Raw genomic sequence first — 13,314 nt, 5'->3', positions numbered from 1 at the left:
AAACCAGAGGTGAACCTCTCTTACCTGATGGGGAGGGTGAGGGGATGCAGGGGAATCCTGGATCCCAACACATCCATGTCTGACACCTGAGGGCAGCAGGGATGGGATCACAGGAGCAAATCTAGTCCCAGGAAGTATGCCTGCTGCCTTGTGCTGTGCCAGTGGTTGTCCAGCTTGGTCCTGTCCCATGTTTTTACCCAGTGAAACACAGCATTTTAAGGTGTTTTCAGGCTGCAAGGGAGCTACTGTGAGCTGAGCTGCATGATGGAGGATTCCCTGGTGGCTTCTGGTACTGCTTATATTTAATCAGCTTCTCTCTTCTTACTTCTGTTAATATTATAACTCTATATAAGGCTGCAAATTCATATCTGGAACACAGACAAAATTAAATTTAATGCTTTGAACAAAATCTCTGTTAGACAAAGTGTTTAATAGAAACAGGAGAAGGCTGGGAATGTTTCACAGCCCTAATCAAGTGGAGCATCATTTATGGGATGTTTTAGGACAGAATGGCCCTGTTCTGCTTGGGCCAGCATTCTGAGAAAGCATCTCCCAAAGTTCTGAGAGGAGTTATTGATTGAGCTGTTAGAGCTGTCAGACTTGGACAGGCAGCAGCAGGGTGAGGGGACTGACTGAAGGGTCCACCTACCTTCTGGTGTGTGAACAGGGAGAAATGTCAGAGCAGATTATTTTTCCTGCCTTTCCTTTTGCAAACTGAGTAGAGGCAACAGCAGTGTAGTGATTCTCAAAAATCAAGCACTGATTTAAGAAAAAAATTATATGTATATTCAGATTCTCTAAATTTCTAGCTAAAGCTATTTTATGGATTGCATTGATTTTCTTTGCCTTGTAGAGATAGGTTTTGACCTCAGGGGTGTTCAGAACTGCCGGGTATTTAGCACAACACATTGATTACAGTGCTGATTTACAGTGAGACAGATTTAACAGAGCAGCACATCCAAGATGTTTTTTGGAGAGGATATGAAACCAGAAGAGGAGTGTAACACCACCAGCATCAATGGCCTTTGTCTCTCCTTGCAGTTCAAGGGTGGATAGCTTTCTTCTTCATGTCTTGCTTATCCTAAGCAATGTAAACATGGCTAGAGCTTGATGGGAATTCATAAACAGTAAAAACTTCCCATTAGTAATAGACTTCAGTATTTCTATTTTAATGAAGACACCTAGTAGGTATGCCAGTAAAATATAGAGGTTAAGTGCCTGTGTATCTGAGTCTTCTTGATGGGAAGCTAAGAGCAGCAGCTGTCACAGGAATCTGACAGCTTGTGGACCAGGGATTTGTCTTTTGCTGTTGTTTTCCTGCCTGCAGAAAAGTTTAGTGTCCAGGCAACTCTGAAGCTTTTAAAAGCAGCATTTTAAAAATACACCTGTCCTAATAGCACAGAAAGCACCTGCCTGTAGTTGTGGGCCAAAGACACAAAGCAGGAATCTTTTGTCTTCTGGGAGCTGTTCCTCTTGAGAGTAAGGACAAGGGAGAGGAGAATGAGCCACAGTATAGAGCAGGCACAGATGTGGAACGAGCACCAGGCAGAGAAGCTGAATGCTGTTTTGGGCCTCCCATCTTGACTTGGGGTTAGGAATGCACTCCTGCTTAAGTCAGTGTTACAGATAAAATTCATACCTTCTTTCTGATCTGACCTCATCCTAACTAATAACACTGACTAACAAATCTTGCTGCAGCTCCCTTATCGCTCCTTTGTCATTCCAGCTGTCATTGAGGACTGAGATAAGCTGTTTTGCAGGATAGCACAAGGTGCTTCTCTCCTCTCTTGTGCTATATTTTTAGGTAAATGGGACACTGGTGCAGGGCTCATGTCTTACGTCACTGGTAATATTTGACGGATGTTGTGTGATTTGAGTTTTTTCCTTTCAGCTCTAAATATTCAGGGAGCAGCAAGGTTGGTGACATAACCTGTGGGGGGGAGCATGGCCTGCTTCCCTCCCTCCCACCCAGGAGGCTGACAGGTCCTGCTCCCCAATCTCTTTCAAATTTGGGGATCAGAACAGCACTGTCCCTTTCTTTAGAATGGCTTCATGGGGTTCAGTTCCACCATGTCACCATTTGTTCCCCAGCTGTGTATCTCAGTGAGTGCCAGAACACCAGAGCCATGTAAGCTGTGATTGCTGGGAAATAATGCCTGTGAAGTGAGAGATTATCTTCATGTCTCTTCAGCTTTGGGGGAAGAAATTAATTCTGTATCTCCTGGAAGTGTGGGATCTTCCTATTTGAGATCTGCCAAGCAGCAGATTAGTAACCCCAAAGGCAAAATGTTTTCTCACAGTAAACAGAAAAACATTTTGAAGGCAGGTATATTTACATTTTGGGGAACCATGGGAAACAATGATTGTAATTCAATCCAAACATGTTTTCTATATTTTGAATAGTAATGTTTAACTTTTCCTGACAAGGTGAAAAAGGGTAGAAGCTTGAGTTCCATATCCATGCAGTCTTGATTACACATGAGGAAAACAGATTTAATTTTAACAGTAACTCTGAGCCCCCATGGGTTTTTCTGTGCTGCTGCTTGGTATTGGGCAGGAGGAGGAGAATGTGCTTCAGGGCACCTGGGGAGTGAGGAGACTGCTTCCTACCCAAGCCCTGGAAAGACATGAATGAGAGTTGCAGCTGGCACGGAGAAGGGAACAGATTTTATCCATGCTGTAAAGGTTTAAAATATAAATAACTTCGGTGTGTCTTGGATCTGTGAGGATCTGGAGGAGGCAGTGATAGCCCAGAGGCCGTGCAGTTCAGTGGAGGGCTCTGCAATTGATAGGAGAAAGGAAGAGTAATACTTCAGGGAAGTTTTTATTCAAACGTGTAATGTGTTTTGACAGGCTTTTAAAATAAGGTGATATCTTTCTGAGCTCAAGCTGAGCTGCAAATGATTGAAAGTGGGATAAATCTCCTGTTGTGCGCTAAGGCTTCCTACATTTACATTGTCATTGCAGCGTGGAGGAGCAGGGTGGCCAGGGAGGAAGGAAGGAGTTCCTGCCATATGGCAGCAGGGTAAATTTAAGTGTTGTTTTCAGGTCAACAGACAGTCAGCTGAAGCTGTGGAACGTAGGGAAGCCTCACTGCCTGCGCTCCTTCAAGGGTCACATCAACGAGAAGAACTTTGTGGGGCTGGCGTCCAACGGAGACTACATTGCCTGTGGTGAGTAGAGCAGCCACCCTGGTGTGCTGACAGGGCTCCTCAGAGCTGGGGCCTCACCACTTGCAAAGCACACCACCACTTGTGCTGTTTAGCTGGATCGGCTTTCTAGTAGAAATTTTTTCTGAACTTGCACACTCCTTCCCCTCCCAGGGAATGGCATTGACAGCCCTGACCTAAGGGGGTCTGTAGATGGTTTTCTTCTGTTGCAGATGAGTTGTTTGTGCATGATGATTCAGGCTTGCTGTCATCAAAATGAACTACTAATGTCAGTGCTGGTGATATAATTTATGTATTTCAAGATCAACAATTGGCACATCTTAATGCACCACCAGTAGCCCGGGCCACGTGAGGATCCAGTAGTTGTCACTTAGTATGGCATTCTGCAGGGTGAAGTGAATAGTGCCCACATTGCAAACAGCTCCTTAGAAGACTGAATCATAAGTTACCCCTTTGGCTGTTCTGTCCTTTCACTGCTTAAAATCTGTAAAGCTCTGTAAATCCACAGCTCTTGCTGGGAAGGCAGTGACAGGCTGATAGCTGTGGGATGAGCAGGACAGCTGTGCCAGCACTGAAGGGAGGACCTTAGCTTGTGTGTTCTCTGATTGCTGTGCAGCTTGCAAGGCAGAAATTGGGATGGATTTCTAAATAAAGCCTGTGCAGTCTGGTCTCCCTTGCTTAAGCCTCCACAGACCAAGTTGTCATACTTGATTATGGCAGGCAAAACTCTGATAGCGCTACCTGCCTTTGAGCTGTGGGTCTGAGCAGGCTGGATGTAGCAGTGATTCATGTGGTAGTGCAGATGCTCTGCCCAAAATGCTTTGCCTTGAGGAGTTTGTGGAGGGTTCTTGGAATCCTGTATGTTTTGCAGGTGTGCTGCACGCTGCAATTGTCTTTTGTAATAAAAACACATCCTATTATTAAGTGTGATGGAAGTTTACTGTGGAGCACTTCCAGCTGCCAGGGCACCACGGCCATGATGATAGCTACAAGGAAATGTCTGGGCTTGTTTTAAACAATGAAAGAGCTAAGAACCCTTATTTCTGTATGTCTTTACAAAACCTGATCTTGTATACTTATATTTTTTATTTCTAGGAAGTGAAAATAATTCCCTTTACTTATACTATAAGGGCCTCTCAAAGACACTGCTGACATTCAAGTTTGATACAGTCAAAAGTGTCCTGGACAAGGACCGGAAAGAAGATGACACAAATGAGTTTGTGAGCGCCGTGTGCTGGAGGGCACTTCCAGATGGGGTAAGCTTTCTGCTTGGGTGCAGAAGGAATGCCTCCTGCTTTCTCACAAAATAGCCTTGCTGAGGGTTTGACTGTGCTTGGTATTTTCCTATTCATGGGAGAAGTAAGAGTACTTGCAGGTTGGTGTGAGAACCTTGATGATTTGCAGGGTAACTGAAATGCTGGGGGAAAAGAGACTGCTGGGATCTTAACTCTTCCACCTGGCTGTTTGAATTCCTCTGTATGCTACCTGAAATCCCAAAAGCAGCATTGTATTCCTGGCACTTGATGGTTTTTATGGGTGCATTAGTGGGGTTTTTGTTGCAGATGCTCATTGTGAAGCCTTGTCTCAGTGTTCCTGTGTCTGTCTGGGTTTGCTCATTGGAACACAGCCTTTGTGTTTAGATGAGTAGATATGTAAAGTGCCTGTTCCAGTGGCACTGAATTCACATCCCTAGCATGTGTATTAATGTGGCAGGCAGACCTGATGCAGCTTTTGTGAGTGTGGCCTTTCAGAATAGGGCTGCTCTGGAGAGCAAAATGCTGCTTTTGCATTCAGGGTGCTCTTGAAAAGCTTTCATTAAAAATATGGAGCAAGTAACTCTTGTATGTACAAGGTCTGCAGATCAGATACTTGTAGGGGCCTGTTGGGAGGGGGCAAAAAAGAGCTGATCTTCAATGGAGCCTTCCAAGTAGATGAAGTGAAATGTTGCATAATTGCTGTCCTGAGATGTCCTATTCACAAAGACAATGTCTACCAATCTTTCTGCATGTGTAGACACTACCCCAACAACTGTGATTCAGTGGTCACTGACCTAAACTCACTTCAGATGGACACTTCTGAGTCAAAATCAAAATAAATCCACATCTGGAACTGCCCTTTGTGTTTAAAAGTAAGAAGTGGGCTGCTGTGGTGTGAACAGGGGGCATGATAGTCAGTGATGTAGGATCACCATCTTCTTTCTGGCCGGGAATTTAGTAGGGCTTGGTATACACACGTCTCAGGTGAAGAGTGGCTGTTGTAAGTTTGGTAATTTGTCTTTCTGCTGGATAAAAACATGCTGTGGGAACCTGTGTGTCCAGAAATGCCCTTCCTTGAGCTGCCTTCACTTCAGAGTTTGAATTGTCTTGCCCACTGCTCTTCTGGGCATCTCTTCTACAGGCAAAAGCAGAGATGTCTCACCCCTGGGGTTATGTCTGTTTCTGTCCACTCCTCAGCAGTCTTTTCTCTCACAAATGTGCTCTGATAGACCTTCTGCTTAAGTGGCTGAGAAAGTTCTAAGCTGTCACCAAGGGCTGTGAAACAATTCTTCATAATCAGGATGAAAAATACCATACAAAAATGTAATAGTTAAATCAGGCCCGTCAAGATCACACCAAATAATGTTCAGGCTTCACTCCATTAAGCAGCATTCAGAATCCATTGCTGTTCTGGTCTTTTTTTTTTTTTTTTTTCTCTAGCATTCGTCTGCTTTTCCCTGGGCTGCTTCTAAATGAGCCTGTTTCTCCTGTGGCAGCCACACTACCTGGCTCTAGCTTTTAAAGAGAGCAGCAAAAAGCTGCCTGCAGGTGGTTTTTGCTTCTGCCTGTGGTACATACCAAGCAAGCAGCCTCACTTGCTTCTGCCAAGAGGCCTCAGTGTTTACTTGCACCATCTTTTCACTGATCCAGCTGCACATTCCTTTTCTGTTCTACTGCTGCAGCAATCCTCTCTGACCTAATTGAGACTTTGCTCATGTTCTTAGGAAATTAAATTACTGCACAGCCAAAGTTCACTTATGTCCACGAAGTCTTACTCAAATGATGAAACTCTCCTATTCTTCATTTTGATAATGTTTCTTCAATTTGCCATGATTTTTTTTTTCTTTCAAATGAGCTTTGCATATACAGGCTTCCCTGAAAGCTGACATTTTTTCTGATACTGGGCTGAACCAGAGAAGGCCTGTACCTCAAAGTACCTCAGCACCTGCAGGATTTGGGGAACCCACAGCCTATTTCCAGCTTAATTACAATTTTGATCCTGGGTGAGCCACTCTGCCTTATTATAAGAGTTAGCACACGTACCTCTCACTGCTGGCCGTGATCCCACCTGCTCTGCTGCAGGACTGTGTGTGTGGAAGCATCACACAGGGCCCCAGCACAGGCTGGGAAAGCTGCCCCAGATCCACAGGCAGCACAGTAAGCAAGTTTTCCAGTGCTGTGGGCACACTCCTCTCCATTTCTTGCTGGGCTGGTTGAAAGCATCTTGCTCATCTCCATGCTGGGGTCACAGTGCAGCATCTTCAGTTTGTTCCTGAGGGGTGGGAGATGCCAGCACAGCCTTTCCCCAGGGCTCCCCAGTGGAGCAGACTCCTGGTTTCCATACAGTGTTGCTGTCAAGGATTGTTCTTTAATTAACCTTTTGAGATGAGATGAGTAAGTTTCAGATCTGTCAGTTATCTTGGGAAGCATGAGTACATGTACTCCTTCACTTCATGCACTTAAGTGCAAAATCTCAGATCCTAATTAAAACTTAACTAAAACTTTCAGATTAAATGTCATTGATTCTTTCTTAAATCTATTTTTATGTAATTCAGGCTTTTACTTCCTCCTGAGCCTAAGTCAAGCTGTGCTAGCAGCCCTTGCCAGAACCCATCTTTTATTCTTTTCCCTTCTGCATTGCTTTTTCTTTACTTACAAAGATGCAGAGGCCTTCTTTCATTGGAGCTGTCACCTTTCTGACTCAGAGGTCCAGTAGCACCTTCTTTTTACCTGTGTCAAAGCCATAACAAGGAAGAGAAAATCATTCTCCCTAAGTGTTTATTAGCATCTTGCACCAGGTTTACTCACTTTTCAATTTATAAAAGTGTTTAAAAATAAGCACTAGCTTGTAAGCTGCTTGTTCTGTTAGACTCTTTGGGAAAAAGAAACAAGCAAATTAAAAGCCTCCCAGCAGGATGACCATGAAGCAAACCTGATTCTTGCAGTACTGTGTTCTGGACAAAGGCAAGTAGGCTGTTGGATATTTTTTAAAATAGCACCTACTTATTGTTTGTGGGGAAAAACATTTCTCCCTTCTTGTTTTATGCTAAAAGTTGATCAATGTTTAAAAGAAGAGAAAGCTTCAGGATTCTTTTGGCTAAGTGACTTAAAAAAACCACGATTTAGACATGGAGATGATACTGATATTTTTTCTCTTTGGTATATTACCTCTCCTGGAGTAAAAATTTCCTTCCGTATATTAATCAGCTTACCGAACATACTGTATGGTCCACGCTTTCCAATTTTCCTTAATTTCCCATAGATTGGGAGCTCTGCATATGTCATCCCCATATCTGCCTGAAGGCACACACAGAAAGTCAGAACATTCCCTGGACTAAATCCTTTCATTTCCCAAGTCTAGGATTTTAGAATATACCCATGCTGTCCATTTGAACCAGCTTGATTTGAATCAAGAATCTGGTATTGAGACTGAAAACAACAGTCTTCTATTTTGGCAGCATGTAAACAGGGGATGCTCTTGAATACAAGGAGACTCCTGCATAGGAAAAGGAAATTAGAGTAGTGGTAGTAGCTCAGTGCATTTAAGTGGGTAGAGATGTCACCTCTCTTAAAAGGGTCACTGCAATTACCTCTGGGTATGTGGATCAGAGCTGGAGGAGATTGGTTTGTGCTTTGCTTTCCCTTATGTGTCTTACAGGACACATGTTGTTTACACCCTCTTGTAGAGTTTATGTACCTCAAACATGCTGTGTTAAATGATTGCACCTAAAGTAGCCCTTTTCCCAGGCATGGTTAGTGTTTCTCAGAAAGCAGCTGTTGAAAGAGAAACCAAGGCTGAACCTGCTCCCAGGACAGCAAAAAGGTATTACAGCTGAACACAGAAGCAATTTGATTATGTAGATTAAGCATGGCTCAATCTATCATAATCACTGTAAAGAAGCCATTTAATTTTGTACCTGTTTGCACAAGTATTCATTACTGCTGATAAGCAGGTTACCAGGGAAGGATTTCACAAGCAGAAATGTCAAGGCTTTGATACCAGTGAGGAGATGCAGATAAGAACAGGAGAAAGCCATGCAAATTAGCTTGGCTAAAGCATTATGTACATTTTTTTTCTTTTGGAGGAGTAAAGAAGGGGGGTCCATTTAGAAGAGTGCTGCAGTCTTTAACCAAAGATGGGTGGGTGGTGGGATGTACTGGATGGGTGCAAGTGTTCTCCTGGGAGGAAGGCTGCCAGTGGTAAGAAAGCATCTCTTCCACCTGAGTAGAAACCCATGGATGTGTTTTCTCACTTCATCACTCCACAAAAGTAATTTAAATTTATGGGGGTCTCAAAACAGTCATCTAACCATGGGTAAGAGAAGGCAGCTCTGGAACTCCAGGCTTCAGGTTGGCTTTGGGCATTGCCCTGTGGTGGAAGTGTGTTCATAATTAGTCCTGCATGTCTGAACTTCTCTTTGTTAATCTAAGAGAATGAAATATTCCCTTCAAATAGGTTTTTGGTTCACCTTTTCAGAAAACAAGCTTTTCTTCTGTTTAGTTTTCCTTTCTTCTGAATATCCAGCTTTGTTTCTTAATGATGTCTGGCTTGGATTCTTTAAATAGAAACCTGTAATTGTAGCACTGTAAGTTAGTCACTTAATAGGACTGCAGTCTTGTTCATTGATGAAAAGTAGCCATCCTTTGTTTCCCAGTAGTCTTATAAATGGTACACAGTGTACACAGGAGCTAGTCAGGGGCTCTTATAATTTACAATCAGCAAATTGGCTCCCTTCACAGGAATTAATTTAGCCAATACAAATTATTTCAGGAAATGATTCATTGCCACTTTAAAGCGCTAATTAATTTGGGTGACTTATGAACATTAAAAATGAAACCTCCTTTGTCATTCCCAAGTAACTGAGTGGTAATTCAGTGTCATTCTTAAGTAACTTTATCAGCTGTAACTATTCCTCTTGTAGCTTGAAGTAAAAATTCCAGCAGGATTTTGGGGGGAAAACAAGAAGCTTCATTGTCTCTCTTTGCTGCTGAAATTTTAAAATCTTAAAATTGGTGAGAATTTTGACTTCCAGCTTCAAGTGGTGCTTTATTTTCACAGCATCCTCAACTTACCTGTTCAAATGTCAGGAAACACCTAGGTAGAACCCAAAAGTTTAGGAGATAAAAGCCTGCCTGTAGTGATCAGGCCCCAGCTGTCCCTTGCCTGCCTCTGAAACCAGCTGTGCCACAGGTCACAGCATGAGTAGCTCCAGCTGTGGTATTTTCTGGAAGGGCATCTACTGGTTTCTGACTCCTCCTTTGTTTCCTAGACCAGGACTGGCCTGTAGCATTTGTGTGCAGCATCTCCCAAGCTGGTATCCTTGCAGGTTCTCCTCCAGTGCAGTCCCACCACTTCTTCATGCTGGAAACACAGAGGTCTTCATCTTCCCTCTTGTGCTTGAAATGCACAGCAGTTTATGGAAGGCTGAGAAGGATCAGCTTCTTAAAAAAGCAAGTGGTGGCTTTGATCAGGTTTATTCTGCTGGTTTTTTCCTCCCTCACCTGAAAATCTTCAAAGGTCTCTCTACCTCCTTGGAAAGCTGTCTAATCCCCATAGCCTGCATGCTGCAGTGCTCACAGCTGTCTGTGTGATGGCTTCCCACTCCTCTTGACATGCCCTCTGCTCTCTGGTCATTGGCAATGCTTTAAACACAGTTTTCTTTGACTTTTATTTTGCTCTTTCCTTAGGTAGTAAATGTATTTGATTTCTCTTCCATCCTACCTTTTTCATGTCTACTGCTCCCTTACTCATTTGAAAATCTAAAATTTTCTTTAAAAACAAATGGAATCCAGAACATCAGAAGATGTGTCATACATGCTTGATTTTTTTCCCCCCTCAGATTTTAGCATATTAGTTATGTGTACTAACACACACTGTATATATTGGTTTATGTGCTGCTTGAAAACGATTTTCTTATGCAGAATAATTTCTACTTGCAGATAAAAGATGTCACAAACTATGTATGATCCTTTGCTCTGAACAGGCTCATATCCTTTCATATCCATGTCCCTTCAAATGCTCTGGTTTGGGCTCTATCTTTTCTGTGGCTAAGGAGAATTAATTAGAAAATACTCAGGTGACTGACAATATTTTATACCCTGTCAAAACCTGTGTGTGTTTCAAAAACTTGTGTCCAAGTGTGGAGAAATTTGTGGGGAAAAAAAATCATATTGTATTATGAACAGTTTGTGCACTGTATTGACATCTCAGTCTGTTGACACTCCAATCCATGTGAAAGACCAGCTTGATAATGTGATTATGCAAATGACCAGCTTCATGAGGAAGTGTTTAATTTTGAGTGTTCTGTAGAGGAAAAATACTGGTAAATGTTCTTTCCTTAGTGCCTTCTCCCTGCTTGCAGGATACCCTCTGAGCTTCCTCCCAGTGAGGACATGACCACCATGAAGGCAGCCAGGAGATTCCCTGAAAACCCAGCCTCTGTCCGCTGTGCTCCTCCTGCCTAGTGTGTCTGGGGGCAAACAAGTGTATTGCACCATTTCTGTTGCTGTGTCAGGCTCAAGGTGGCACACCAGCAGGTGGCTGGTGTGTCAGGAGCTGTGCTACCTCTTCCCTTCCTAGATGCAGAGCAGCTGCCTGTGCCACTGCTGAGGACACAGGGGCTGAGTCTGGCGCTTCTGCTCATCTCTCAAGTTCAGGTCCCCTGTGGTACTGCAGCACTCTGATATCATTGTAGCTTCTATTTTAAGAATATCTTCTTCAAGAAATGTAGGTGGCTCAGGTTTTTCTTCTTTGTTGGTTTTAGCTTTACATTTGCAAACTGAGAAACTCAGTTTCTCTCCTTCTGCAAGGTGAGGCTTTTTTTTTCTTGCATAATCACAGAAGATTGCCACAGGGTCAATGTTGTCTTGAATTGAAGGCAGATGAAAGTCCATATTTCCTGAATGAAGACAGTGTTTACTCTTTCAGATTTTTACAGATGATATTTGCTCACCAGTGCATCTCTTCTAATGCCAAGAGGAGTAGAATGCTTGCTGTAGGTAGATCTGAGTTCCTTCTTATTGGAGTCATCTTTCCTAGACTGACTGAATGACACAGTGGCCAACATCACTGAGTGCTGCTAGTGCTGCTGACATTTCCATTCCAGTAGCTGATCCCAGTGGTACAGCTGTAGAGATAATGGATTGCAGATCATTGCTGGTGCAAGCAGAGGTGTGTGCAGGCTCTCTTGCTGTTTCCTAAGCTTTAAAAAATGAGAGCATCCCAATGCAATTGCAAATCATATTGCTGTGTTACACACAGTGAGCTGGGGATGCAAAGAAGTCTCTCTGTAGCTGTTGTTAAAGGTGTAAGTGGATGTTTTTCTCCTCTGGGCACTTAACTGCTTTAGTAACTATCAATTCTTTATTCAAGTATCAGTTTTATAACAGATGAACCAAAGTCAGGAGTTCACATGGAACCTAGACTTCATTCCCAGCTCCATCCTCAGCTTGCTACTGAACCATAATGTTGCAAGGTACAGCAGTATATATCACATGGCACTTAGATAAGCTATGTCCCAAACAGCACAACTTCTAAGAGAATTATTTGTCTTACTTATACTGGGGTGGAGACAAAAAGAAAAAGGGGCAGGTTCATATTCAGGAGGCACTTACTTTCAGAATTAATTGATTGAACAGCTGTATTCCCTTTCCACCCATCTCAACAGTTGGGCCCCTGATATGTACTCTATTGGGCTCTAAAGCCACTGATGAAATAATTGATTAGGCTGTTGTAAGGTTTGGAGGGGTTTCAAATGATGCCTGGAAAGCTGTTTATCATGAAGTGCACACTTCTCTGTTAGCATGCCTTATCTTAGCTTTGTGCCTTTGTCTCAGGGCATTTCAGCTGCTGTGGGAATTACAGGTGGCAGGTGTTCTGCCTCTGCCCTCCTTAGCCTTTGGGGAGGAAGGCTCATTCCTAGTATTTTTGGGGAGACTTATGATCACAGAATCATGGAGTGGTTTGGGTTGGAAGGCACATTTAGAGACCATCTAGTCCAACCCCCTGCAGTAATCATGCACCCCTTTGCTCAGAGTCCCATCCAGCCAGGCCTTGAACACCCCCAGGGATGGGGCTTCCCCCACATCTCTGGACAGGCTGTGCCAGTGCCTCACCACCCTCATTGTAAAAAACTTCTTCATTACATCTGTTCTAGATTGACCCTCCTTCAATTTAAACCCCTTTACCCTTGTCCTGTTGAAACAGACCCTACTAAAAGGTTTGTCCCCATCTTTCTTATAGGTTCCTTTTGAATATTGGAAGGCTGCAGTAAAGTCTTGTGGAGACTTCTCTTCTCCAGGCTGAAAAGCCCCACCTGTCCTCACAGGAGAAGTGTTCCACCCCTCTAATCAGCTTAGTGGCCTCCTGGACCCACTGTATATATAATGTATATGCTATTTAGTCTCCTGGAGCAGAGCCCCCTGAAAGCTGTAGGTCACAGCAGGATCCTGGCAAGTTCTCTAGGTACTGAGCCAATACTGCCTGATGTCAAGCTCTCACTAAAGCTGGTTTCCTCTGAGTCAGAGCATCTCCTGCATGAGCAGCCTTTGCTTTACTTTCCACTGCTAGGCTCATGCTGGCTATTTTCTGTGTGAAGTGCCATCTGCTGAAGTCCCTGGCTGGCACAAAGTGCCAGTGAGATGAGGTCTGAATGCTGGGAGCTGATATCAGTCGGGCAGTGTTCGGTGTGCTGCAGAGCAGATGAAGGGGGTCATTAAAGACAGGAGCTGCAGGGGTAGAGCTGTGTGTCCCAGCACTCACTGCTAAAGCAGGACTTTGGTTTCAGAGCAGCAAGAACAAAGCAAGAATGAGGTGGGTTTTGCAATGCCATTGGCATTGAGCTAACCGCTGCCTTTGAAGCCAGCTTCTGTGCAGATGCAGAATTGCC

At 43.6% G+C, this 13,314-nt stretch overlaps 1 protein-coding gene across 3 annotated transcripts in view; it reads left to right on the top strand.

Moving 5' to 3' along the window:
• The window catches only part of COP1 (COP1 E3 ubiquitin ligase), a 125,011-nt gene that overhangs the window by 89,291 nt on the left and 22,406 nt on the right, over window positions 1–13,314 (top strand). For 2 of the 3 annotated variants that reach the window (XM_084211601.1, XM_084211600.1), the window contains exons 17-18: window positions 3,049–3,173; window positions 4,266–4,426. In XM_084211601.1, coding sequence (XP_084067727.1) covers window positions 3,049–3,173; window positions 4,266–4,426 — 286 coding nt within the window. The remainder of the gene's footprint in view (window positions 1–3,048; window positions 3,174–4,265; window positions 4,427–13,314) is intronic. The other variant, XM_084211602.1, reaches the window with a different exon arrangement.

Source organism: Fringilla coelebs, assembly GCF_963513975.1.
Source record: "Fringilla coelebs genome assembly, chromosome: 9".
Taxonomy (NCBI): domain Eukaryota; kingdom Metazoa; phylum Chordata; class Aves; order Passeriformes; family Fringillidae; genus Fringilla; species Fringilla coelebs.
Note: the sequence above shows the minus strand (reverse complement) of the source record. Positions and strands in the feature narration are given on the sequence as shown.